This window comes from Microtus oregoni, unplaced genomic scaffold (assembly GCF_018167655.1).
Source record: "Microtus oregoni isolate MIOR12 unplaced genomic scaffold, Mior012 000001F_ref0000356, whole genome shotgun sequence".
Lineage (NCBI taxonomy): Eukaryota > Metazoa > Chordata > Mammalia > Rodentia > Cricetidae > Microtus > Microtus oregoni.
The window spans coordinates 64771756-64797355 of record NW_024543060.1 but is presented as its reverse complement, the minus strand read 5'-3'; the positions used below and the strand labels follow the sequence as shown (position 1 = coordinate 64797355).

The 25600-nt window shown below is 47.6% G+C and overlaps 1 protein-coding gene and 1 non-coding gene across 9 annotated transcripts in view; one reads left to right on the top strand and one right to left on the bottom strand.

The window, feature by feature from the left end:
• Smarcc2 (SWI/SNF related, matrix associated, actin dependent regulator of chromatin subfamily c member 2) overlaps positions 1-14872 on the bottom strand; it is a 28267-nt gene extending 13395 nt beyond the window's left edge. For 5 of the 8 annotated variants that reach the window (XM_041664999.1, XM_041665035.1, XM_041665050.1 and 2 more), the window contains exons 1-14: positions 14642-14871; positions 12732-12851; positions 10965-11050; positions 10092-10173; positions 9907-9999; positions 7457-7526; positions 7184-7253; positions 5492-5567; positions 5209-5340; positions 4782-4897; positions 4411-4535; positions 594-653; positions 442-479; positions 68-198 (exon numbers count right to left, since the gene is read on the bottom strand). In XM_041664999.1, the coding sequence (XP_041520933.1) occupies positions 68-198; positions 442-479; positions 594-653; positions 4411-4535; positions 4782-4897; positions 5209-5340; positions 5492-5567; positions 7184-7253; positions 7457-7526; positions 9907-9999; positions 10092-10173; positions 10965-11050; positions 12732-12851; positions 14642-14752 (1310 nt within the window). In that variant the 5' untranslated portion in view covers positions 14753-14871. Of the gene's footprint in view, positions 1-67; positions 199-441; positions 480-593; positions 654-4410; positions 4536-4781; positions 4898-5208; positions 5341-5491; positions 5568-7183; positions 7254-7456; positions 7527-9906; positions 10000-10091; positions 10174-10964; positions 11051-12731; positions 12852-14641 lie in introns of all 8 variants that reach the window. The other 3 variants (XM_041665008.1, XM_041665041.1, XM_041665058.1) reach the window with 2 other exon arrangements.
• Positions 14873-15394: 522 nt separating this feature from the next.
• Positions 15395-15476, top strand: Trnas-cga. Its single transcript has one exon. It is a non-coding gene; the product is annotated as a tRNA-Ser (tRNA).
• The last annotated feature ends 10124 nt before the right edge of the window (positions 15477-25600 follow it).

Here is a 25600-nt window from a genome sequence, read left to right as displayed (position 1 = left end):
GGTCTCTGGAAGGCAGTGCAACATCAGCCTCACTGAGGCAGAAGGACTGACGACGGGCTGGCCGTACCTATTGTAGTCAAACCAGGCGGCGTAGCTGGGGATGATGATGTGATGGGTCTGCTCGGTCACGTTGTCCTCGTGCAGGTCTGGATTCTTGGTCTGCTCCCCCTTGTTGCCCGTACTGCTCTCGTCCTCATCCTGTGATACGGAGGCTGCTGGACACACAGCATTCCCACTCCCCGCCTAGCACCCCTCCGGTTCCTACACCCAGGAGCAGGGACACTAAGAGAGGTGGTGAGAACGAGCACATGGGCCCTGGGGCTGTGAGCAGGCTGCAGCACTGAGCAACAGCTAGAGGACTCTACGGTGGGAAAAGCCCAGGCAGAAGGAACTACAGTCACAATCACAGAGAGAGGTAGAGCCCCTCTAAACTGGCTCCACCTTGCCCGTGGTCTCCATGCTTTCATCCTCCTGTTCATCTGAAACGGAAAGAAGGCGAGATGTAAGGCTAGAGCCTCCTACTGAAAGCCAGAGGCTAGGGAGGTGAGCTGAGCTCTCCCTGCCGGGCACTGCCCGCCTTAAGGCTGTCTTACCCAGGTCAGTCATGGTGCCTCCTTTAACTGGAGCTGACTCCGAGTCCTTCTTAGTGTTGACTGCCAGGAGAGAAGAGCCACTGTATTAGACATGCTGGCCAGAACCAAGCCCTCAGTTCTCGACTATTAATAGTTTTACATGTCTTGCTTTCTCAGAACACTCTGAAACAGACTTGTTAATTTACTGCCCTTACTGAACCAATGATCTCATGTAGCTTCTTTATCTACGTGTGTGTGAACTCCTGACTGCCTGCCTCAACATCCTGAGGGCCATCTTTGACTGTTTCTCTACATAATCTTTTATTATGAATTTGAACTAGATCATTCCATAGATAAGTAGTTAGATGCCATCCCTTGATGGCCTGGAACTGACCTAGAGCCTCATGCATGTACGCAAGTACTCCACCAGGGTTACAGCTTCAGCCCAAGCCTCTTGTGTTTGTTCTTTTTAAGAGTGTCTCATGTATTCGAGGCTTCCAACTCTCCAGCCCCGAGTGCTGGGGTACAGCCGGCATCACCACCACGCCCAGGTCCCCAGAACTCTTCCTTTTTTTCCTTTTTCTCCCCAACTTTTTAATTTTGGTTTTGGCTTTGTGAAACAGTCTTATGCTGGAGAGATGGCTCTGCAGTTAAGAGTACTGGTTGCTTTTACAGAGTTCCTGAGTTCAGTTCCCAGCACTCACATGGTGGCTCACAATCATCTGTAATTGTAGTCCCATGGAATCTGATGCCCTCTTCTGGAGTGCAGAGGTACATGTAGACACCCATATACATAAAATAAATCTAAATAAATCTTCTTTTTTTTTTTTTTTTAAAGAAACACAGACTCAAGTAGCTCAGGTAGGTTTTGAATTCACTATGTGGCAAAGACTGGCTTTGAACTCCTGATCAACTTGTCTGCCAAGCGCAGGATTACAGTTACACAGTTATGACTTTGCTGCTTCTTTAGAGACAGGTTAGCTTTAGGAGTCATTCCCAGCCCAGGAAGGCTTTGCACTACTTATCCCCTCCTGCCTCAGTCCTGCAAGTGATTGGGATTGTAAGCCTATGCTATGCCACCAGGCCTAGTTGAATGGTTAGAGTGTAATTTATTATTATTATTATTATTATTTTGGTTTTTTTCAAGACAGAGTTTCACTGTGTAGCCCTGGCTGTCCTGGAATTCACTGTATATCAGGTTGGCCTTGAACTCATAGAGATCCACCTGCCTCTGCCTCCCAAGTGCTGGGATTTAAAACTATCTGCCACTAAGCCTGACTTAATTTTTTTTTTTTTTTTTTTTTTTTTTTTTTTTGGTTTCTCTGTAGCTTTGGAGCCTGTCCTGGAACTCTTGAAAAAAAAACTGCAGTACGGGGACAGAATGCAGAACTCTGCATCCCCCAGGCAGGTGCTCCACAATAAGCTGCACCCCAACCTAATCTTTGTTTGTTTGTTTTTGTTTTTTTCAAGACAGGGTTTCTCTGTAGCTTTGGAGCCTGTCCTGGAACTCTTGCAGGCCAGGCTGGCCTCAAACTCACAGAAACCGGCCTGCCTCTGCCTCCTAGTACTGGGATTAAACGTGCACCACCACTGGCCCGGCTCCCAACCTAATCTTAAACATCTTAAAGCAAAAGATAATTCTCCTCATTAATTCATACACAAACACTCTGGGCATGCAGCTCTGCGTATCTCAGCCTGGACTGCATTTCTGGAGGCTCTGAGGTTGCGAATGGGACAGAGACTGTAAGCCAGTACTGGAGTGCAACAGTCTCTATATGGGACCCTCATACAGCATGGCAGCTGTTACCTCCGACATAGAGAAGAAATGCAGGGTTTCTCTTTAGTTATTCCTGCTGCCCTTTACGTTTTTCTTTTTTAAAAAATATTTGCTTTATAGCTATATGTGTACATGTGCGTGTATGTGAACACGTGTAACACGTGCATGTGACCATGTGTAACATGTGTATGTGTGAGCATGTATGTATGTGAACACATGTAACATGTGTGACCATGTGTAACATGCGTGTGTGTGACCATGTGTAACACGTGTACATGTGTGCACATGTGTAAAGGTGCTCCAGGAAGCCAGAAGAGAGCACTGGGTTCCCTGGAGAGTTTTTATTTAATGTAACCCATCTATGTGGGTGCTGGGAACTCCAGGTCCTCTAAGAGCAGCATGTACTCTTAATTGCCGAGCCATTTTTTAGCCCCAATGTTTTTCTTTTTAAAAAATTCAAATTTTTTAAATACCTTAGTCTAGAGTTCTTTAAAAGGCATGGGGGGGGGGGGACGACCACAAAACAGACACTGTGAGGAGAAGAGGGAGGAGAAACTGCACTGGGATGTGAAATAGATAAATTTGCTAAAAGAATTAAAAAAAAAAAGATAGGCCAGGTGGTGGTAGCGCAAGCCTTTAAACCCAGCACTTGGGAGACAGAGGCAGGCGGATATCTGTTAGTTCGAGGCCAGCCTGGTCTACAAAGTGAGCTCCAGGACAGTAAGCTGCACAAAGAAACCCTGTCTTGAGAAACAAAAACAAAAAGTAAGTAACTTTTGAGATGTATTTCTATGTGTATGAGTGCTTTTGCTAGAATGTGCTCCTCCTGCAGCAGTGCCAGAAGAGGGTGCTGGGTCCCATGGGACTGGAATTCGACAGCTGTGAACCATCACTATGGGAGCCAGGAATCAAACCAGGGGCCTCTGCAAGGGCTCAGCTCTTAAACACTGAGCCAACTGTCCAGCTCCCACCCCACTCCATTTTTTTATGATAATGTTTGCATAAGCTTTATAATGGCATAAAGTAATGTTTTTGTAGTATAATTTGCATAATTTACCTTGAAATATATATATATATATATATATATATATACACGTATACACATATTTAATGATTTATTTATTTGCATTGATGTTTGCCTACACGTACGTCTGTATAAGGGTGCTGGATCCTCTGGAACTAGAATTACAGTCAGTTGTAAGCTGCCATGTGGGTGCTAGGAATTGAACTCTGGAAGAACAGCCAGTGCTCTTAACGGTTGAGCCATCACTCCAGCCCCTTTTGAAATGTATCTTATTGATAGGAATGAATAATCAAAGCTATTAGGTTAGAGCGATAGCTCAGTCAGTAAAGTGCCAGAAGACCTGATTAGTCCTTAGAACCCACGTACAGGGCCGGGCACAGGCATGGTGGCATGACCTTACAATCACAGCACTGGGAAGCAGAGAAAAGCAGACTAGCCTGATCCTGAAGACCCAGGTCTCAAAACACAAGGTAGAGGCAAGATAGTACAGTGGGTAATGGTACTTACTGCCAGTCCCTGGAGCACATGGTGAAAGGAGAGAACCAACCCCACAGCTGTCTTCTGACCTCCACATATGCACTGTGGCAAGTTCTCTCTCTCTCTCTCTCTCTCTCTCTCTCTCTCTCTCTCACACACACACACACACACACACACACACAATGTAAATAAATGTTAAATAACAAGGCAGAGGCTCCTGAGGAACGACACCTGAAGGTGAGCACAGTCTCTATATGCTTGTATGTGTGTGCACATACACAAAAGGATTTGGAGAACCAGGGCTGTAGTTCTGTGGTAGAGCATTTGCTAGTACCCAGGAGGTCCTAGGTTCGATCCCCAGAAGAGGAAAACAGGAAGTGTGCAAACAACTGCCCTCAGCTGGAAGGATCAGACATGGATACCAAGCAAGAGGATTTCTCAGGGTAACGCTAATTTCACTGACCAGCTCTGCAGAAGGGAAAGCTACTTTAGATCTGGAGAACCCACCCTTTCAGGAGCTTGGCACAGCAGGGATGGGGAAGAGTGGGTGTTGGCCATACCTGCTTTGGGGAGTGTCACCTCTTCTACGTTTGGGACTGGCGAGGGTTCATCCATGTCTTTCGTCAGCTCTTCCTGCTCCTCTTCTCTGTGGCCTCGCTTTGACTTGGTGTAAGGTGTTGAGGGTCTGGGAAAGAGAGGAGAGAGAGAGCATCAGGGCAGAGCTGGGTGGAACAGAGTGGTCCGCAGAGTGATGGGGTGGTACAGAAGACTTCCTTTAGTGTAGGGACTACCACCATCAAGCAGGCATATGAAGATTCCCTCCCCATCCTCTCAGACACCCAGCCAGGGGCAGTGACTTCAAGAAGCATGTCTTTCCTTTAGCATGCACCACGTGGATAGTGCCTGTGGGCACTGGCGAGGGGTCGCATACCCTTTCTTAGCGTTCTTCTTCTTAGCTTCTGGGGTCGGCGAAGGAGACGGAGAACGCTTCCTCTTTTTATAGTTCCCCCCCTTCTTGTCCCGTCTGTCTGAATCCGGGCTGTTTACCTGCACATCAGAGAACTGGGATAAATGTCAGCTTCTAGCTCCCAGTGAGGCCTATTCTGAGGTTTAAGTTAAGTGCTCAAGAAAAACAAGCAGGGGCTGGAGAGATGGCTCAGTGGTTAAGAGCACTGTCTGCTCTTCCAGAGGTCCTGAGTTCAATTCCCAGCAACCACATGGTGGCTCCAAACCATCTGTAAAGAGATCTGGTGCCCTCCTCTGGTGTGTGGGTATAAATGGAGGCAGAAAGTTGTGTATATATAATAAATAAATCTTTAAAAAAAAAAAAAGAAAAAGAAAAACAAGCAGAATTTCACCTCATCTGTCAGCGTCTTCGCCGAGATCTTCTTCCGTCGGGAAACAGGGCTTTTGTCGTCATTGACTTCATAGTCTTCCTCATTCATCCACTCATTGAAGGTGTCTGTGTCGAGGATCCACTTGGCGTGAATCTAAAGTGCAAAGGCAGATTATGTGGGGAGTTACCAGAAGCCAGGGCTCTGTCTAGAGACTCAATACAATCCCAAGTGCACAGAGCCCCTGTCCCTACAGAGAGCGCTAGTGCAGGGTGTTACTCCAGGGGTGGAAGGTAGTAAGGCTCACCTTCCGAGGTTTCTCAGGCGTTGGAGCATCTTCCACAGATGCTTCAATTTCACTAGCTGGGATCCACGTATCGTAACTGCCGGAAGAGATTCAGCATGAAGTCGAGACAACAGGATGGAGAGATGGGAACCGAGTGCAGCCTTGCACTTCCTTTTCTTTCTCTCTCTCTTTTTCCCCACTGCACAGAGATGATAAAACCTGGGCCTCCACCACTGAATTATACACCCAGTCCTGCCTTTTCCATTTACAAAAAATATTCAGCTGTTGATTTGCCCAATTAAATTGGGATTCTTTTTACCACAAAGCAATAAAAGTATATTATAAAATATTTCAGGCAGTTGGGCGTGGTGACTTATGCCTATTATCCCCACACTCAGGAGTTGGGGCAGAAAAACAGATGCAAGTTCAAGGCCAGCCTAAGGAGCATAGTGAGACTCAGTCTCAAAAACCCAAATAGAAAACCAACCAACGAACAAAAACACAGAAGGGAAAAAAAAGCTTTAAAAAAAAAAACTGAATTCTATCCCAGAACCTATATGAAAGTTCTGGGCATGGTGCTGAGGAGATGGTTCAGCAGTTAAGAGCAACTGTTGCTCTGGCAGAGGACCCAGGACCAGTTCCTGGCACCCACATTATGGCTCACAACTGTCTGTAATTGCAGTTCAAGAAAATCTGTAGGCACCAGGCATGCGTGTGGTGCACACACATAAATGCAGACAAAACACTTATAAACATAAAATTAAACAAACAATCCATTCTACACCAATTGGTGAGTTCCAGGCCAATGAGAAACCCTGTCTCAGAGGAAATGGACAGCATTCCTGAGGATGACCTGAGGATGACCTAGGATCACCCCACACATACATGTGCATGCACACACGCAGAGTAGAAACACACATTAAAAACATTTGGAGTGGCGGTACATGCCTTTAAACCCGGGAGGCAGAGGCACACAGATCTCTGTGAGTTCAAGGTTAGCCTGATCTACTTGGTGAGTCCCAGGTCAGCCAAAATTACATTAGTAAAATAGAACCCTGTCCTAAAACAAAACAAATACCAGGAACTGGGCACTGGGCATGGTGGTGTTTGTTGGTAACACAAGCACCAAGGAGGCTGAGGCATGAGTTCCAGACCAGCTTGGTAGAATGTCCTTGTCTCAAAACAAACACCAAACCAAAAAGCAGTGGCTAGAGAGATGGCTAAGCATTTAAGAGCAATTGCTGCTCCCGTAGAGAACCTAAGTTTGGCTCCTACTACCCATAAGGCGGCTCACAACATCTGTAACTCCAGTTCCAGAGAATCCGATGCTCTCTTCTGACCTCTCTAGGTACTAGGCACACACATGGTTCACAAACATACATGCAGGCAAAACATTTATACACATAAAGTAAAATTTAAAAAAATCTAAAAAAATCAAAGAAAAAGGGAACACACACAAAGTCAGTGTGACGGCGCAAGCCTTTAATACCAGCACTAAGGAGGCTGAGACAGGAGGATTGCTACAAGTTTGAGGCCAGTCTGAGCTACACAGCAAGTTTGATGCCAGCCTGGATTACATAGCAAAATTCTGTACTTAAAAAAACCAAAACAAGGAAATAAACAACCCATAAACAGTGCCTTCTTGCTCTGCCAGATGGTTTCTGTGTCTGGCTGCTGCTGCTTCTCCCGACTACCCTGAGAACCCATCCTCACCTGTCAGGGTAGTAGCCCCAGTGCAGAAGAACTTGCTTGTCTCTTTTCATAACTGGCCGTACCCATTCCTCTGAGGATAGAGACAGAGAAGAGAGAGGTCAGCTGGAAAGAAGCACAAAGACCGACCAGACAAAGGCACTGAGCAGTCTCCTGTTCTGGCAGGAGATGCAGAGTTGCCAACGCTCAGAGCCTCAGGTGGCGTACAGTGAACTAAGCTGCCCTTCATCCACTAGCCCAAGCCACTGTAGCAGAGGACGAGAAAGTGGGTCTCACCTTCTTCTAGGTTCCCTGGGACAGGATACACAACATGGGAGGCATTGCTCTTGTCCTCAGTAACAGTTCCCTGGACAGACAGACAAAAGAGCAGGTAAATCAACTGCCTTTTCAATCACTCTCAGGAATAAATCAAAGAATTAAAATGAAATCGCAGGTTTGCCTCTCTAATGACATCTTTCATGCGGGGGTATTAAATCCGTTTGTATTTCCTAGCAATACCATCTAAGTGGCACAGAATCACAGTGGCAATGATGTGCTCGCATTGGAGAAACGCCAAAGAACTACATGTCCCCCAGACAGCCCTCTGCACAGACCTGAAGTGGACAGGTGTCCCCCAGACAGCACTCTGCACAGACCTGCAGTGGACAGGTGTCCCCCAGACAGCCCTCTGCACAGACCTGCAGTGGACAGGTGTCCCCCAGACAGCCCTCTGCACAGACCTGCAGTGGACAGGTGTCCCCCAGACAGCCCTCTGCACAGGACCTGCAGTGGACAGGTGTCCCCCAGACAGCCCTCTGCACAGGACCTGCAGTGGACAGGTGTCCCCACAGACAGCCCTCTGCACAGGACCTGCAGTGGACAGGTGTCCCCACAGACAGCCCTCTGCAGAGGACCTGCAGTGGACAGGTGTGCTCACAGACAGCCCTCTGCACAGGACCTGCAGTGGACAGGTGTGCTCACAGACAGCCTCTGCACAGACCTGCAGTGGACAGGTGTGCTCACAGCCCTCTGCACAGGACCTGCAGTGAACAGGTGTGCTCACAGACAGCCTCTGCACAGACCTGCAGTGGACAGGTGTGCTCACAGACAGCCTCTGCACAGGACCTGCAGTGGACAGGTGTGCTCACAGACAGCCTCTGCACAGACCTGCAGTGGACAGGTGTGCTCACAGACAGCCTCTGCACAGACCTGCAGTGGACAGGTGTGCTCACAGCCCTCTGCACAGGACCTGCAGTGGACAGGTGTGCTCACAGCCCTCTGCACAGGACCTGCAGTGGACAGGTGTGCTCACAGCCCTCTGCACAGGACCTGCAGTGGACAGGTGTGCTCACAGCCCTCTGCACAGGACCTGCAGTGGACAGGTGTGCTCACAGACAGCCTCTGCACAGGACCTGCAGTGGACAGGTGTGCTCACAGACAGCCCTCTGCACAGGACCTGCAGTAGACAGGTGTGCTCACAGACAGCCCTCTGCACAGGACCTGCAGTGGACAGGTGTGCTCACAGACAGCTCTCTGCACAGGACCTGCAGTGGACAGGTGTGCTCACAGACAGCCCTCTGCACAGGACCTGCAGTGGACAGGTGTGCTCACAGCCCTCTGCACAGGACCTGCAGTGGACAGGTGTGCTCACAGCCCTCTGCACAGGACCTGCAGTGGACAGGTGTGCTCACAGCCCTCTGCACAGGACCTGCAGTGGACAGGTGTGCTCACAGCCTCTGCACAGGACCTGCAGTGGAGAGGTGTGGTGTGTGCAGAGGCTTGGGGTCAACAAGTGTCCTTTATTACTCTCCACCGTGTTTTTGAGACAGTGAACCCAGATTTGACATCTCAGCTATGTGAGTTGGTTGACGAGCCCCAGGATGTGCTCGTTTCTATCTCCCAGCACTGGAGTTTCACAACACCCAGGTTTCACGTGTTCTGAGGATCCAGACCCAGGTCTTCATGCCTGCATAACACACACTCAGAGCCATCTCGCAGCCCTACCCATTGGAATTTGTTTTTGTTTTTACTTTTTTGTTTTTCGAGACAGGGTTTCTTTGAGTAACAGCCCTAGCTGTCCTGGAAGTCGCTCTGTAGATCAGGCTGGCCTCAAACTCACAGAGATCCGCCTGCTTCTGCCTCCTGAGTTCTGGGATTAAAGGTGTGCGCCACCACCACATGGCACCCATGGGAAATTTAAAGTGGACTATATCTGCCTATCCATAATATCTGCTTCTTATTAAAAACTAGTTCCAAGCACTCAAAAAAAAAAAGTTCCAGAAAATGGAGATTTTGTTGAGGCTGTTTTAACAATATTACTCTATAGTCCAGGCAGGCCTGAACATACTATGTTGTCAAGTATGACTTTGAACTTTTGATCCTTGTGCTGCTACTTCCCATGCGCCAGGGCATATCACTGCACCTGATCCCAAGGTTGCATTTATCAGAAGTCAGATATAGCACGTTCAGTGGAAGGTGTTCTCCTTCAACCATGACGATGCAGCCAAGGGGAGCAGTGACAACTCTATCAAGCCTGGGTACTGGAGCGAACGGGACAAGCGCCACTCAAAGACACTAGCTTTCCACTGAGTAGACAGGGCCACGGAACAGAGAAAAACGTGCCATAAGCTGTTTCCTGATGGAAGACACCATCAGTCATGGAGGAAGACAGTGTAACCATGGTAACAATGGTGTAAACCAGTCAGGAGTTCAGAAGCCTCTGACTTACCGGCCTCCCTCATACTCACCTGGTGTCTCTTAACAATGTCTTTTAATTTCCCTAGCAGTTTGGGCTCAATCTCTGGGCACAGGAAAATGTTAGGTCGAGACAGGCAATTATTCTGTGAGGAGAAGAAGTAGCTGAGATGAGGAAAGGCTGGTTTATGTTCTCACTGTGGAGAAGGAAATGAAGACGGTGTGTGCTGAATTTTACCTGCACCAAGGACTTCTCAATGGTCATGAACATTTCCACGTTGCGGTCCATTCGGGACGGGTTTTGGAAATCGTAACGCCGCCTTGTAAAGGGACAGTAACCTAGTCAGTTATATTCTTTGTCTGGGGAAAGGAGAGGGCGAAGGATTTTCTTTCTTTAATTTATATTTTTATTTTACATGTATGGCTGCTTTGCCTGCATGTATGTACCATGTGTCTGAGGAGGCCAGAAAAGGTCATTGAATCCCCTGGAACTGGGGTTACAGAAGGTTGTGAGCAGCCATGTGGGAATGGGACCATGTCCTCTGGAAGAGCAGCCAGGGCACTTAACCACCACTGAGCCATGTCTTTAGTCTTGACAGTACATAACTTTTGTCTTTTTTGTTTATTTGTCTGTTTGAGATAGAGTTTCTCTGTGTAACATCCCCGGCTATCCTGAAACTTGCTCTGTAGACCAGGCTGGCTTTGAACTCATGGAGATCTACCTGCCTCTGCCTCCTGAGTGCTGGGATTAAAGGTGGGCGCCATCACCCTGTTTGGTACGTAACTTCTTACACGGGAAATTAGGAGGAAATCTTGTCACAAATTTTGCCCAAATCAAAGGGAACAAAGGATTCCTGGTCTCAACTGCATAAATCACTCTGTCTAATCCAAAAGGACAAAGTTTGAGATGTCCACCTAAGAGGCCTCTTCCCAGACTTCACACCCCTCCCTCGTTCTTGGGGACTGTTCTGGCTGTGACAGCTATTTTTCTGACCTATGAAAATAAAAGACTCGTAGCATTTCTAATGTGTTCTCTCACTTCAGAAGGACCCCAGGAAATAACGGGAATTGTCTCTAAACTAAATGAAAGAGCAGAGAGAAGGCATCTCACCATCCCTGGTCACTCTTGAATTTGTAGGCGGCTGCAAGAATGTGGCACAGGGATCCTCCTGCTTTGAAATCTAGGAAACATTTGATCTAGAAATTGAGACAGGGAGAGGTATGAAGGTTACATTGTATATATTTTTTTGTCACATAAAAATCCGGCCACAAAAATTCCACTCTGAACTGATCTCCCTCTCATGTTTTACTTTGTTTGCTTGTTTTTCCTTTTTTCTTTTTGTTTTTTTCAAGACAAGGTTTCTCTGTGTAACAGGCCTGGCTATCCTGGAACTTGATTTGTAGACCAGGCTGCCTCCAATTCACAGAGCTCTGCCTGCCTCTGCCTCCTGAGCGCTAGGATCAAAGGTGTATGCCACCCTGCCATTTGCTTATGTTTAAGACAGTGTCTCACTAGGTAGCCCTGGCCGGCCTAAAACCCACACGTAGACCAAGTTAGGCTGGAGCTTTGCAGCAATTCCTCTGCCTCTATCTCCCGAGCTCTGGGATTAAAGGCATTAAACCCACGTCATTGCACCACGTGACCTGGAAAAAGTTAGAAAATAAACCAATATTCATTTTCAAAATGTCATTTTGAACCAAGCATTCTACCGGATTTCCTCATGTACTACTGATGAAATGCTACAAAGTAGGCTATCAAATTCATGGAGAGATGAAATTATAAAGACTCATAAAGGTTGCCCCACAGCCATCATGGGACAGAACCAGGACTAAACACAAATTTATGCAAACTCAAATCTCATTGCCCATTCTCAGGGATTGCATGTATTAATTTATTGTGTCCATGTGTCCTCTGGAGGTCTCTCCTTCCAGCATGTGGGTAGCTGAAGGGAGCCACCCCCTTTGTGGCACTGCAGACACAATTCGGGGCTAGGTACGCGCTCAACAGAGCTTTAGCTCTGTCTGTAGGCTTCCTGACTCAGTCGACCCAGGTTTATTCTTCTTTTTGCTCTTTTTTTTTTTTTTTTTTTTTTTTTTTGGTTTTTCAAGACAGGGTTTCTCTTTGTAGACCAGGTAGTCCTACCACTCATAGAGATCCACCTGCCTCTCCCGCTGGAGTGCCAGGATTAAAGTCATGCACCACCATGACTGGCTGTGGCTCAGGCTTCTAAGTGGTGGGTATATCAGATGTGTGCCGCCATGCCTGGTCTCAAACCTCACTCTATTTGACTTTTTTCAGATTTATTTATGTGTATATGTGTTTTGCCTTGTGTGTGCATCACGTGAGTGAGTGCCCATGATGGAGAATCAGGAGGCCGTAAACCACCACGTGGGTACTGGAAACCAAACCCAGGTCCTCTGCAAGTGCTCTTAACCACCGAGCCATCTCTCCTGCTCCCAAAATGTCACCCCCTTTTAAGAGGGCAGCAGGAAAAAGACACCGGAGGACTGACCCCCACAGCCTGAGATTGCATGCTTTTTCAAAAATAACAGGAATAGTCAACTGAGGCTAGTTTAAGCCCTGATGCCCTGACCACTAGTGGAGACTTGCTGTAGGAAATAAATCTATCAAAATTATGAAATTTGTTTTTAAAAAAGTGGGTTTTATTTTTGTTTTTCTTTTGAGACAGGGTCTCACAATATGGCACACACCATCTGAACTGCTATGTGGGTCAGGTTAGCCTCCAACTTTTGATTCTCCTGCCTCAACTTCCCTAATTCTGGGATTACATGCACGTAGGGGAAAAAAATAAAAAGGCAAACAATAAAAAACTCCCCTTCCAGTTGGGAGGCCTTGTCCCTCCCTCTTTGCACTCACCGGCAGTTTGGTAAGGGGTGCGTTGCTGACATGTTTGCCAAAAACCTCTTCCTGAAACTGGAGCAACTGCACAACCAGGCTCGACAGGGACTTGTTGGTCGGTGGTTCCGCCTGTATGTACTGGGGAAGGAGGGAAAGGAAGATAGGGATGGCAGGCCGATTCTCTACCACCTGCCATTTCTTCCCCGTGAGTTCCTGGAAGCCCCTGGGGCAGACATGTCTTGTCTATATACAGAGGACTCCAGCACTCCTGAATTGTAGCTGCACCCCAACACTGGCACTGCAGGACACCCTGATATCTGGCCATCTTGTCCCCAACCAACAGTAAAATCTGCAAGGTTTATAGAGCTCAAGGCAAGAAAACAAACATCCCTTTGAGGCTCTAAGTGACACAACAATGTATTTCTTGGGGGGCCATGATAAAGGAGCATGTTTCCACACACACTGGTGTCTTAAAAGGGCAAAAAGGAGAGGCAGGGCAAGCCGACTTACAAACTAAGCCCATACATTTTGCTTCTACTGAAGCCAGGCATGATGGTCATTGTTGGGTCTCCTCTCTCGAAGGAGCGCAGACCACTCCCCCCCCCCCCACACACACACAAACTAAGTAGGAAGACACCCTACTTATCCCTTTCTGAGGACAGGAGACCTCAGACATTTCCATTGCCTGCTACCTGGGATCCTACCTTTCTGTCCTGTTCACTGAGCCAGGAGGTTAATTTTCTCTTTACCTTTTGACCCCTATTTCCTCTACCCTAATCGGAGTCAGCACCTCTCAGTGGGAGGTGTAAAAAGATCTGTTGTAACAAAAGAGTTAAACACTTGAAAGCTGAATCAGGTCACAGCTGTCAATCCCCTCTGGGTTCCAGACTTAAGACCCTAGTCGGGTCTCCTTTCAAAAGGTCAAAAAAAACACGGAAGACTAGGAACCAGAGCCTCACGCTGGGGGTTCAAACAAGTCACAGAGCCAACAGCTGTTTGTCAAGAGTCTGACACCCACAGAGGCCCCAAACGGTTTTAGGGCCAAACTCAAACCAGGATTAGAGGTGAGTTCTGAAGCTGTCCACTATTCTGACGGGCTGCAAAGCCAGGGTAGGAAGAAAGCTAGAGGGGAAAAGAGCCCTTAGCCTGGGGTAGTGAAGAAGCAGGCCATACCCAGGGGGGGAAAAAAAAGGCCTAGGGACAATGAAGACACGAGAATGAGATTTGTGTAAAAAAGAGAAAAAAGACAGGTAAGGGCTTCTGAACCCTTTTGTTCACCACCTCTATTATTTCCAGTTACGGGGTGGGGGTGGGGTCTAGCGCTAGGAAGCTTATCCCAGCCACTGGACCTCAAACCCAAAGCGATGCTAGGTTGGGTGGCAGAGCGACTTTATTGTGAAGCCAAGGGCCGGGCTGAGGGGCTGCTGCCCCGGGACTCGCACGCCCCGTCCCCCGAGGAGGTGCGGGGACGAGCCTGGGAGACAGGTGATTCCCCAGGTAGAGCCCCTTCCCACGGCCTGCTCCGCGCCTGGATCGCCAGCTGCTTTCTCCGTCTGTCTCCGGACGCACACAAAGCCAGCACCGGGGAGGCCTGGGCCGCGCCGGTACCTGGCTCGGCGGGCTCCGGCGGGCGCCGCGGCTCGCACACCGGAGGAGAGGAGGCGCGCGACGGCACCCGGCCGGCCGGCCCCGGGCCGGTTAGCCGGGAGGGTGACGGCTATCGCGCCCCGGGCCGCCGCCCCGGGCCGCCGCGAGCAGGGGGCAGAGGGCGCAGAGGGGCACGGTGGGGGCGGGGTGGGGGAGGGGCGCGGAGGCCGCGGAGGCCGCGGGGAGGGGCGCGGCGGCCCGAGGGTGGGCCGGCCCCGGGGAGCGCGAGCCCTTTGTCCCGGCGGCCCCGGGGCGGCCCCCGTGCGGCCCGGCCGGCGTACCTTCTTGTAGTTCTTGCCGAGCCAGAGCCGCACGTTATCGAACTGGGTCACGGTGTCCGCGGCCTCGTAGTACTTCACGTTGGGGCCGCCGTCCTTCTTCCGCACCGCCATCTTCTCGGGCTCGGGCCCCGCCGCCGCCCGCCCCGCTCAGCTCAGCTCCCGCCTCCTCCTCCGCCCGCCTCCCGCCGCTACGGCCGCCGCCTCCCGTCGCCTGGGCCGGCCCCGGCCCGCCGAGCGCCCCCTGCCGGCGGCCCGGCACGACGCGGCGGCGGCAGCGGCGAGAGCGGACGGACGCGGCGCACCCGGGCCCGCGACGGGGCCTCCCGCTTGGTTTCGCGGCGGGAACGGGCTTCGGCTCCCACCCCGCGGGAACGCGGGTCCCCGGGAGCCCCGCCCCGTCGCCCCGAGCGGCCCGCACCGTGCACGTTCTGGAGGCTCCGAGCCCTTTCGCTCCCCAAACTTCCTTCACTTATTCGCATTTCTCTGCCAAGCCCACGGGCGCCTGACGCTGCGGTGCCGGTGCACCCAGCACCCTCTGGCGCCACCCCGGGGGCCTCCGTGTGGTCTCCGGGTCCTGACAGTCATCTCTTGTTAAGGAATCGGTTTGCCAGCCCGGAGCCCCCGACCCTGCCGGGCGCGGCGGGAGACGGGAGGGCACGGCTCGAGGTGTGCGCCTCGGGGCCACCAGCGCGACCGGGTCATGGCCCCGAGCGGTCCCTTTCTGTAAGCGTGCGACGAAGCATAGTTTTGGGAGTCACGGTGGCCGAGTGGTTAAGGCGTTGGACTCGAAATCCAATGGGGTTTCCCCGCACAGGTTCGAATCCTGTTCGTGACGATAGGTTCCTTTTTCATTTCCCCTTTTCATCTACACGAGGAAGTAAAAGAAATGGTTGCACCATCTCAGTAGGTTAGGTCGGGGTGGCAGAAACTCAATTATGAACACTTGTATTGGATGCTAGGATACTAGACCCTTTGAGATTTCTGTAACCATTCATGGGATAATGAAGGATTTTGTTAGGGTATGTGGGTGTTGTGCAATGATAGTCAACTCTGAAATTTCTAGGAAAAGAGGGTATCTTCAAAATTTACGATCAGGCCTAGGAGGAGGCCTATTGAAACTTGAGCGCTGTAGATCCTACTACTGAGATGATAACTTGGTATTCAATATTTATTAGGTAACAGAAACAGGTTCAAATCTTTATGTACATTAACCAAGCTAAGAACTCATCCTTTCTCCACCTCTTACCTTTCACTGCCCCCAGTTCTTGGAAACTGGTTCTTGCTTTATCTCATTTCCTGCATCGCAAAATCTTCTCCAAGAAGGAGCTCTGAGAATTCATGGAGCTTTCTTGTATTTGTGCCGCTTCCCCACTGCTCCCCCCCCCCCCCGCACCCTTTTAAACACAGTTCCGCTGCCTCCCCATCACCAAATGTCCGCATTCCTTCAGTTCCACGTGCGCTGAGTCGCTCCAGCTGGAACCTGTCGTCCTTCCATCAACAATGATTTGCGTACAAGGAATCTTTTTATTCGTTTGCTTTTTGAGAGAGTTTCACTGTAGCCCAGGGTGGCCTGCTGAGACTCCTTCTGCCTCTGTCCCCTGACTGTTTAAGATGACATGTTTGAGCCATCAAACCCACCTTGCAAGGAATCTCTTCTTGTGTAACAAATTCTATTGATTCTGCCTTCTAAATCAGCCCAGTTTTCTCAAGGATGCAGTGCAAGGAGGTTCTACCGCTTGTCACTCTTTGAGAAGCTGCAGTAGGCTAGCGCAAGCCTTTAATCCAGCACTCAGAAGGCAGAGGCAGGAGGATCTCTGGGAGTTCAAGGCCAGCATGGTCTACAGAGCGAGTTCCAGGACAGCCAAGCTACATAGTAAGACCCTGTTGAAGGAATAAGGCCGCTAGTTAGTTCCCAGCCGCCTAGCCCAGAAATAATCACATAGAAACTGTATTATTTAAATCACTGCTTGGCCCATTAGCTCTAACTTCTTATTGGCTAACTCTTATATCTTAATTTAACCCATTTCTAGTCATCTGTGTATCGCCACATGGCTGTGGCTTACTGGCAAGATTCCAACCAGCGTCTGTCTCTGGTGGGGCTACATGGCTTCTCTCTGACTCTGCACCTCTTCCTCCAGCAATCATCTTAGGTTTTCCTGCCTAGCTAAATTCTGCCCTCCTATAGGTCCAAAGCAGTTTCTTTAATCATAGCTTACAGAGAGGAGTCCCACATCACCCTGTCTACCTCTGAGGAGCTGCTTATTATATGTTTGGGCATATTGGAGTAGCCACTAACCTTAACCCCTGCCACAGCTGCTTGTGTGGCATGACCTGACTCTTAACCACGCTTAGCAGGTTTTTATGCACTCCATCCCCTGGTCATCTGGCCTTGTCCCGGCTGTTTTGTGTTGACACGCTCTTCCTCATCCTTACTGTCCTTCCTCAGTCTCCTCTGGTTGGAGGTGACTTCTCTCTGGTGCACAATCCCAGCACTTCGGAAGACGAGGAGGAAGATTGCTGTTGGTTCAAGGTCAGGCTGAGTTGCACTGACTGGAGACTCAGCTCAGCTGGTTGAGTACTAGAATATGTGGAGCCTAGAACTACACGAACTGGGTGTGATGGGGGCATCGGAAGTTCAAAATCATCTGCTACAGACCCTGTCTTAAAACCATTAAAACCAAAACCTTCCTGATCACCTGCTGCTCAGCCCATCCTCCACCCTAAACCGTACAGGAAGTCTTTCTTCTGCCAAGTCCTTTTCCTTGCTATGTGAATGAATGCATGTGTGTTTTCGTCTTCATTCCAACTGGACTGTAGGTGTCCTGAGAGTTAGGGTGGTGTTTGGTTTTGCCTTGTTGTTTTTCGTTCGTGAAATCTCTTCAGCAAGGCTTTAAACACAGTTGTGATCAAAATGTAGCACAGTAATTAGCAGAGTCCCGCCCCCCTCTTTTTTGCATGCTTTCCGATTAAAAATCTGGAGCACCAGAAGAACTGGCCAGCAGAGGGCAGTCGACAGCCATGTTGTGAGGCGGAGAAGGCCCGGCAGTTTACAAAATGGAGGCTGCAGAAGGAGGAGGAGCTCCCCACACTTGGGGGCTCATGAAGATCATCCCTTATGCTCTCAGATACTCACCCCAGAACCTTTAGGTGTGAGACGCCAGGGTTTCTGACCTGGGTGTGCAATAGGTACTTCGAATTTCTAGTTAGGCACAGTGGCACATCCTTGTGACCCCAGCAAAGATGAGGCTGACTGAGGCAGGAGGATCATGAATTAGAGGTCAACTTGGGCTACATTGCATGTTAAGTTCAAGGCCAATTTGGGCTGTAATGAGACCCTGCCTAAAAAAAAAAAAAAAAAAAACAATTTTATTTTATTTTATTTATTTTTGGTTTTTCGAGACAAGAGTTCCTTCTGGCTGTCCTGGAACTCACTCTGTAGACCAGGCTGGCCTCGAACCCACACAGACCCACCTGCCTCTGTATCCCGAGTGCTGGGATTAAAGGCATGCACCACCACCATCTGGTAAAGAATTATTTTTATTGTTATATTATTTTACCATTATAGACATACTCTTTACTTTTTTTTACCCTTTTGTCTGCCCCAACAGACTCCATCCGTCCTTTGACTTCATGTTGAAGTGGATGAACCGTGCCTCCCTGTTCTTGAATATTTACACTCCGCTCAGTGTTTGACTTCTCAGCTCATCTCCTCCCATTTATCTTCACTGAGGTTTACAATCCTGCTGTCCTGGCTGCCTATGAAATCTTCCATAACACCTTTGTCTTAGGGTTTCTATCGCCATGACGAAACACATGACCAAAAGCAAGTTGGGGAGGAAAAGGTTTATTTGGCTTACACTTCCACATCACTGTCCATCAGTGAAGAAAGTCAGGACAGGAGCTCTAACAGGGCAGGAACCTGGAGGCAGGAGCTGATGCAGAGGCCATGGAGGGGTGCTGCTTGCAGGTTTGATCAGCCTGATTTCTTATAGAACCCAGAGCCACCGTCCCAGGGATGGCATGACCCACAATGGGCTAATTAAGAAAATGCCTTGTAGTTGGATCTTATGGAAGCATTTTTTTTCTTTTTCTTTTTTTTTTTTGACTGTTTAAACATATCCTTTATAAGGCTACTCAAATCACAAACACATTTTCTATTTGTATTACTTATTTCGTATTAATTTTTTTTTTATTTTTTAAATTTATTTATTTATTAAGGATTTCTGCCTCGTCCCCACAACCGCTTCCCATTTCCCTCCTCCTCCCCCGATCAAGTCCCCCCCCCTCATCTGCTCGAAGAGCAATCAGGGTTCCCTGACCTGTGGGAAGCCCAAGGACTGCCCACCTCTATCCAGGTCTCGTAAGGTGAGCATTCAAACTGCCTAGGCTCCCACAAAGCCAGTACGTGCAGTAGGATCAAAAACCCACTGCAATTGTTCTTGAATTCTCAGTATTCCTCATTGTCCGCTATGTTCAGCTAGTCCGGATTTATCCCATGCTTTTTCAGACCTAGGCCAGCTGGCCTTGGTGAGATCCCAATAGAACATCCCCATTGTCTTAGTGTGTGGGTGCACCCCTCGTGGTCCTGAGTTCCTTGCTCGTGCTCCGTCTCCTTCTGCTCCTGATTTGGACCTTGAGATTTCTGTCCGGTGCTCCCGTGTGGGTCTCTGTCTCTGTCTCCTTTCATCGCCTGATGAAGGTTAATATTCCTGAGGATGCCTATGTGTTTGTCTTTGGATTCACCTTATTTAGCTTCTCTAGGAACATGAATTATAGGCTCAATGTCCTTTATTTATGGCTAGAAACCAAATATGAGTGAGTACATCCCATGTTCCTCTTTTTGGGTCTGGCTTACCTCACTCAGGATAGTGTTTTCTATTTCCATCCATTTGTATGCAAAATTCAAGAAGTCCTTGTTTTTTACTGCTGAGTAATACTCTAATATGTATATATTCCATACTTTCTTCATCCATTCTTCCGTTGAAGGGCATCTAGGTTGTTTCCAGGTTCTGGCTATTACAAACAATGCTGCCATGAACATAGTTGAGCATATACTTTTGTTGTATGATAGGGCCTCTCTTGGGTATATTCCCAAGAGTGGTATTGCTGGATCCAGGGGTAGGTTGATCCCGAATTTCCTGAGAAACCGAAACACTGCTTTCCAGAGTGGTTGCACAAGTTTGCATTCCCACCAGCAATGGGTGAGTGTACCCCTTTCTCCACAACCTCTCCAGCAAAGGCTATCATTGGTGTTTTTTATTTTAGCCATTCTGACAGGTGTAAGGTGGTATCTTAAAGTTGTCTTGATTTGCATTTCCCTGATCGCTAAGGAAGTTGAGCATGACCTTAAGTGTCTTTTGGCCATTTGAAGTTCTTCTGTTGAGAGTTCTCTGTTCAGATCAGTGCCCCATTTTATAATTGGGTTGATTAGCCTTTTACGGTCTAGTTTCTTGAGTTCTTTATATATTTTGGAGATCAAACCTTTGTCAGTTGCAGGGTTGGTGAAGATCTTCTCCCAGTCAGTGGGTTGTCTTTTTGTCTTAGTGACAGTGTCCTTTGCTTTACAGAAGCTTCTCAGCCTCAGGAAGTCCCATTTATTCAATGATGCCCTTAGTGTCTGTGCTGCTGGGGTTATACATAGGAAGTGGTCTCCTGTGCCCATGTGCTGTAGAGTACTTCCCACTTTCTCTTCTATCAGGTTCAGTGTGTTCGGACTGATATTGAGGTCTTTAATCCATTTGGATTTGAGTTTTGTGCATGGTGATAGATATGGATCTATTTTCATTCTTCTACAGATTGACATCCAGTTTTGCCAGCACCATTTGTTGAAGATGCTCTCTTTTTTCCATTGTATACTTTTAGCTCCTTTATCGAAGATCAGGTGTTCATAGGTTTGTGGGTTAATGTCAGGGTCTTCTATTCGATTCCATTGGTCGACTTCTCTGTTTTTATGCCAATACCAAGCTGTTTTCAATACTGTAGCTCTGTAATAGAGTTTGAAGTCAGGGATGGTAATGCCTCCAGACAATCCTTTATTGTATAAGATTGTTTTGGCTATCCTGGGTTTTTTGTTTTTCCATATAAAGTTGATTATTGTCTTCTCCAGATCTGTGAAGAATTTTGATGGGATTTTGATGGGGATTGCGTTGAATCTATAGATTGCTTTTGGTAGAATTGCCATTTTTACTATGTTGATCCTCCCAATCCAAGAGCAAGGGAGGTCTTTCCATTTTCTGGTGTCTTCTTCAATTTCTTTCTTCAAAGACTTATAGTTCTTGTCAAGTAGATCTTTCACTTCCTTGGTCAGGGTTACCCCAAGGTATTTTATGCTATTTGTGGCTATCGTGAAAGGTGATGCTTCTCTGATTTCCCTCTCTGCTTCCTTATCCTTGGTGTATAGGAAGGCAACTTATTTTTTGGAGTTGATCTTGTATCCTGCCACGTTACTAAAGCTGTTTATCAGCTGTAGGAGTTCTTTGGTAGAATTTTTGGGGTCGCTTTTGTACACTATCATATCATCTGCAAATATTTTTTTTTTCAATTGGGGTTCCTTCCTGTTGGGTGACTGTAGCCTATTCAAGTTGTGTTGTAGAAAAATCTTTTTGTAAAAAAGCCAGGCGATGGTGGCGCACGCCTTTAATCCCAGCACTCAGGAGGCAGAGGCAGGCGGATCTCTGTGAGTTCTAGACCAGCCTGGTCTACAGAGCTAGTTCCAGGACAGGCTCCAAACCCACAGAGAAACCCTGTCTCGAAAAAAAAGAAAGAAAGAAAGAAAAAGATAAGTCTTTTTGTACACTATGAAGATGTGTTGCTCTCATTGGTTTAATAAAGAGCTAAGTGGCCGATAACTAGGCAGGAGGAGGTATGGGCAGAAGAGCCAGACAGAGAACTCCTAGAAGATGGGGGGAGCTGCCGGTCAGACACAGAGGAAGCACGACATGTAGAAGGTGAGGTAACAAGCCAAGAGCCACGTGCCAGCACGTAAATATGGGTTAATTTAAGTTGTAAGAGCTAGTTGGTAATAAGCCTAAGCGATCAGCTGAGCAATTAGTTAATAGTAAATCTCTGTGTGGTTCTTTGGGCGTTGGCTGGTGAGACAAAAACTGCCTACAAAGCTGGCATAAAATTAGCCAGCACAGCCTTGAAATTCCCCTGTCCCCCCAGATCAGTACTTCATGAAATTAGGACAGACAGAACCAGGCACCTTCACTTGGAAATTCCAAACCACTATTTTCCTGTTTGTTAATTTACTTAACTTAGACAAGGTCTTATTAGGTAGCCCAGTCTGCCCCAGAATTGGCTGTGTAACCCAGGCTAGTCAAACCTTTCCTCTTCCCGCAGCCTCTTCAGTGTTGGAATTGTAGACAAGCTCCACCACCCCCGTTGGTTGGTTTGTTAGTTTGTGTTTGTTTGAGACAGAATCTCAATGTGTAGCCCTAGCTGTCCCAGAACTCACTATGTAGGCCAGGCAGGCCTTGAACTCAGAGAACCATCTGCCTCTGCCTCTGCCTCCTGAGTGCTGGAATTAAAGGTGAGCACCACCATGCCTGGCCTGTTTTGTTTTATAGGGTTTCACTATATAATCCAGGCTGGACTGAAATTTGCTGTGTTGTCTAAAATGGCCTCCAACTCCTATCCCCTCCTGTGCTGGGGATGGAACCTGAGACCCTGCCATGCAAGTCCCCTGAGCTCTACCTCTATCCTGGACATGAATTCTCAATCCTCTCGCTCCAGCCTTCCACGTGCTTGCAGTACAAAGGTCTAACACTGGCTAGTCCTTGAACAGCTCCCAGGATGAACCTTACTGGGGCATCTAGAGACTGAAGAAATGATGGATGCCCATAGACAGAAACAAGTTGAGATCGCGTAGACAGGCTGTTCTGATGGGACAGCTACAGCACCCTGGAAGCTCGGGGTGTTTATTATATACAGTTGAACAGAGAGGCAAGGGTCAGGTTACTGAATTCATCGGTCTCAATTACAATATACAGCTGAACAAGGAAGTAGGTCTAGTTCATCTCAGTAGAGGTCTCCGTAGGAGAAGAGCCATCAAAAATGTCAGGGAAGAGGGATAAAGCTAAGGTAGACATGTTCTGTACGGACTATCAACGGAATGTGGGTGAGAGGACAGCCTTGGCATCCCTCTGAGCCTCATGGTGGGTGTGGCACTTGACACAACTGTGCCCATGCCAAGGTACGCATTCATCAGGACATCCTCCGTTCCCCAGGAAATAGAGTCTTTAGTGTGTGTTTATGTGGGGTGTATGAGTACCTGCCTGTGGATGTGAGCTGGCAGCCTTCCAGGGTCCTCTCCACCGTGTGGACTCAGGGATCAAGCTGAGGTCTTCAAACTTGGTGGCAAGCACCTGTTACTGCTGAACAATCTTACAGTGTTCTATTTGGTTTGGTTTGGTTTTTGGTTTTTGGTTTTTGGTTTTTCCAGACAGGGTTCCTCTGTGTAATTTTGTAACTGTGTAGACCAGGCTGGCCTTGAACTCAGAGATCCGCCTACCTCTGCCTTTTGAGTGCTGGGATTACAGGCTTGAGCCACCACTGCTTGGCTGACAGTAGTTTTTATTCTTATTTTTCAGATAAAATGTTTGTCTTTTAAGACCTCAACAAAAAGCCAGCCACACTAAACCTTATTGAAGAGAAAGTGGGAAGTACACTTGAACGCATCGAACCACTTCCTAAATATAATCCCAGCAGCACAGACACTGAGAGAAACAATTAATAAATGGGACCTCCTGAAACTGAAAAGCTTCTGTAAAGCAAAGGACACAGCCAACAAGACAAAACGACAGCTTACAGAATGGGAAAAGATCTTTACTAACCCCACATCAGACAGAGGTCTGATCTCCAAAATATACAAAGAACTCAAGAAATAGGTCATCAAAAGAACAAATAACCCAATAAAAAAAAATGGAGTACAGACCTAAACAGAGAACTCTCAACAGAGGAATCTAAAATGGTTGAAAGACACTTAAGGAAATATTCAATATCCTTAGTCATCAGAGAAATGCAAATCAAAACAACTCTGACATTCCATCTTACACCTGTAAGAATGGCCAAGATCAAAAACACTGATGACAACTTATGCTGGAGAGGTTGTGGGGAAAAGGGAACACTTTTTTTTTTTTTTTTGGTTTTTCGAGACAGGGTTTCTCTGTGGCTTTGGAGCCTGTCCTGGAACTAGCTCTGTAGACCAGGCTGGTCTCGAACTCACAGAGATCCGCCTGCCTCTGCCTCCCGAGTGTTGGGATTAAAGGCATGCGCCACCGTCGCCCGGCCAAAAGGGAACACTTCTGCATTGCTGGTGGGAATGCAAGCTAGTACAACCCCTTTGGATATCAGTGTGGTGATTTCTCAGAAAATTAGGAAACAACCTTCCTCAAGACCCAGTGATACCACTTTTGGGTATATATTCAAAGGATGCTCAATCATGCCACAAGGACATGTGCTCAACTATGTTCATAGCAGCTTTGTTTGTCATAGCCAGAACCTGGAAACAACCTAAATGCCCCTTGATTGAAGAATGGATAAGGAAAATGTGGTACATTAACACAATGGAGTACTACACAGCAGAAAAAAATAATGACAGCTTGAATTTTGCAGAAAAATGGGTGGAACAAGAAAACATTATTTTGAGTGAGGTAACCCAGACACAGAAAGACAATTATCACATGTACTCACTCATAGATGGTTTTTAAAAATAAAACAAAGAAAGCCAGCCTACAAACCACAATCCCAGAGAACTTAGATAACAATGCGGACACTAAGAGAGACTTACATAGATCTAATCTACATGGGAAGTAGAAAGTAGAAAAAGACAAGATCTCTTGAGTAAATTGGGAGCAAGGGGACCCTGGGGGACCATTGAAGGGGGAGAGGAGAGGCAGAGAGGGGAGCAGAGAAAAATGTAGAGCTCAATAAATATCAATTTAAAAAATCAGAAAAAAAAGTTTGTCTTTTTGACTTTAGCTTTTCACTACCTGGATATCTTTTAGGTTAAAATTATTCTTTAATTTAAATTTCATATATTTACAACAGTTCTCCCTTCTCCTACCAACTCATCCCATGTAATTTCCTAACCCTTAAATTCATGGCCTGCCTTCCTTCTGCCTTCCTTCTTTCCCTCCCTCCCTCCTTCCTTCTTTCCTTCTTTCCCTCCATCCCTCTGTCCCTCCCTCCCTCCCTCCCTCCCTCCTTCCTTTCTTCTTTTGAGGCCTGGTTTCGCTACAAAGCACAGACTGGCCTTGAATTTATAGAAATCCACCAGCCTCTACCTCCTGAAAACTGGGATTAAAGGTGTACACCACTATGCCCTATCTCACTTTCCATCTATTTATTTATTTATTTATTTATTTATTTATTTATTTATTATGTATACTATGTTCTGTCTGTGTGTATGTCTGCAGGCCAGAAGAGGGCACCAGACCTCATTACAGATGGTTGTGAGCCACCATGTTGCTGGGAATTGAACTCAGGACCTTTGGAAGAGCAGGCAATGCTCTTAACCACTGAGCCATCTCTCCAGCCCCCCTATCTCACTTTTTTATTGTCGTTCTCTCTCTCTTACACACACACATGAGCACGCGTGCACACACACACACACTCATATAAACATAAACTGAGCGTGGTGGCACATGCCTTTAATCCTAGCAGCACTGGGAGGCAGAAACTGGAGAATCTGTGAGTTTGAAGACAGCCTGGTCTACAGAGGAAGTTCCAGGACAGTCAGGGCTATACAGAGAGACCCTGTCTAGAAAAAAATAACCTGGGCTGGAGAGATAGCTCAGAGGTTAAGAGCACTGGCTGCTCTTCCAGAGATCCTGAGTTCAATTCCCAGCAACTTCATGGTGGGTCACAACCATCTGAAATGAGATTTGGTGCCCTTTTCTGGCACGTATCAACACTGTATACATAATAAACAAATAAATAAAAATCTTAAAAGAGAAA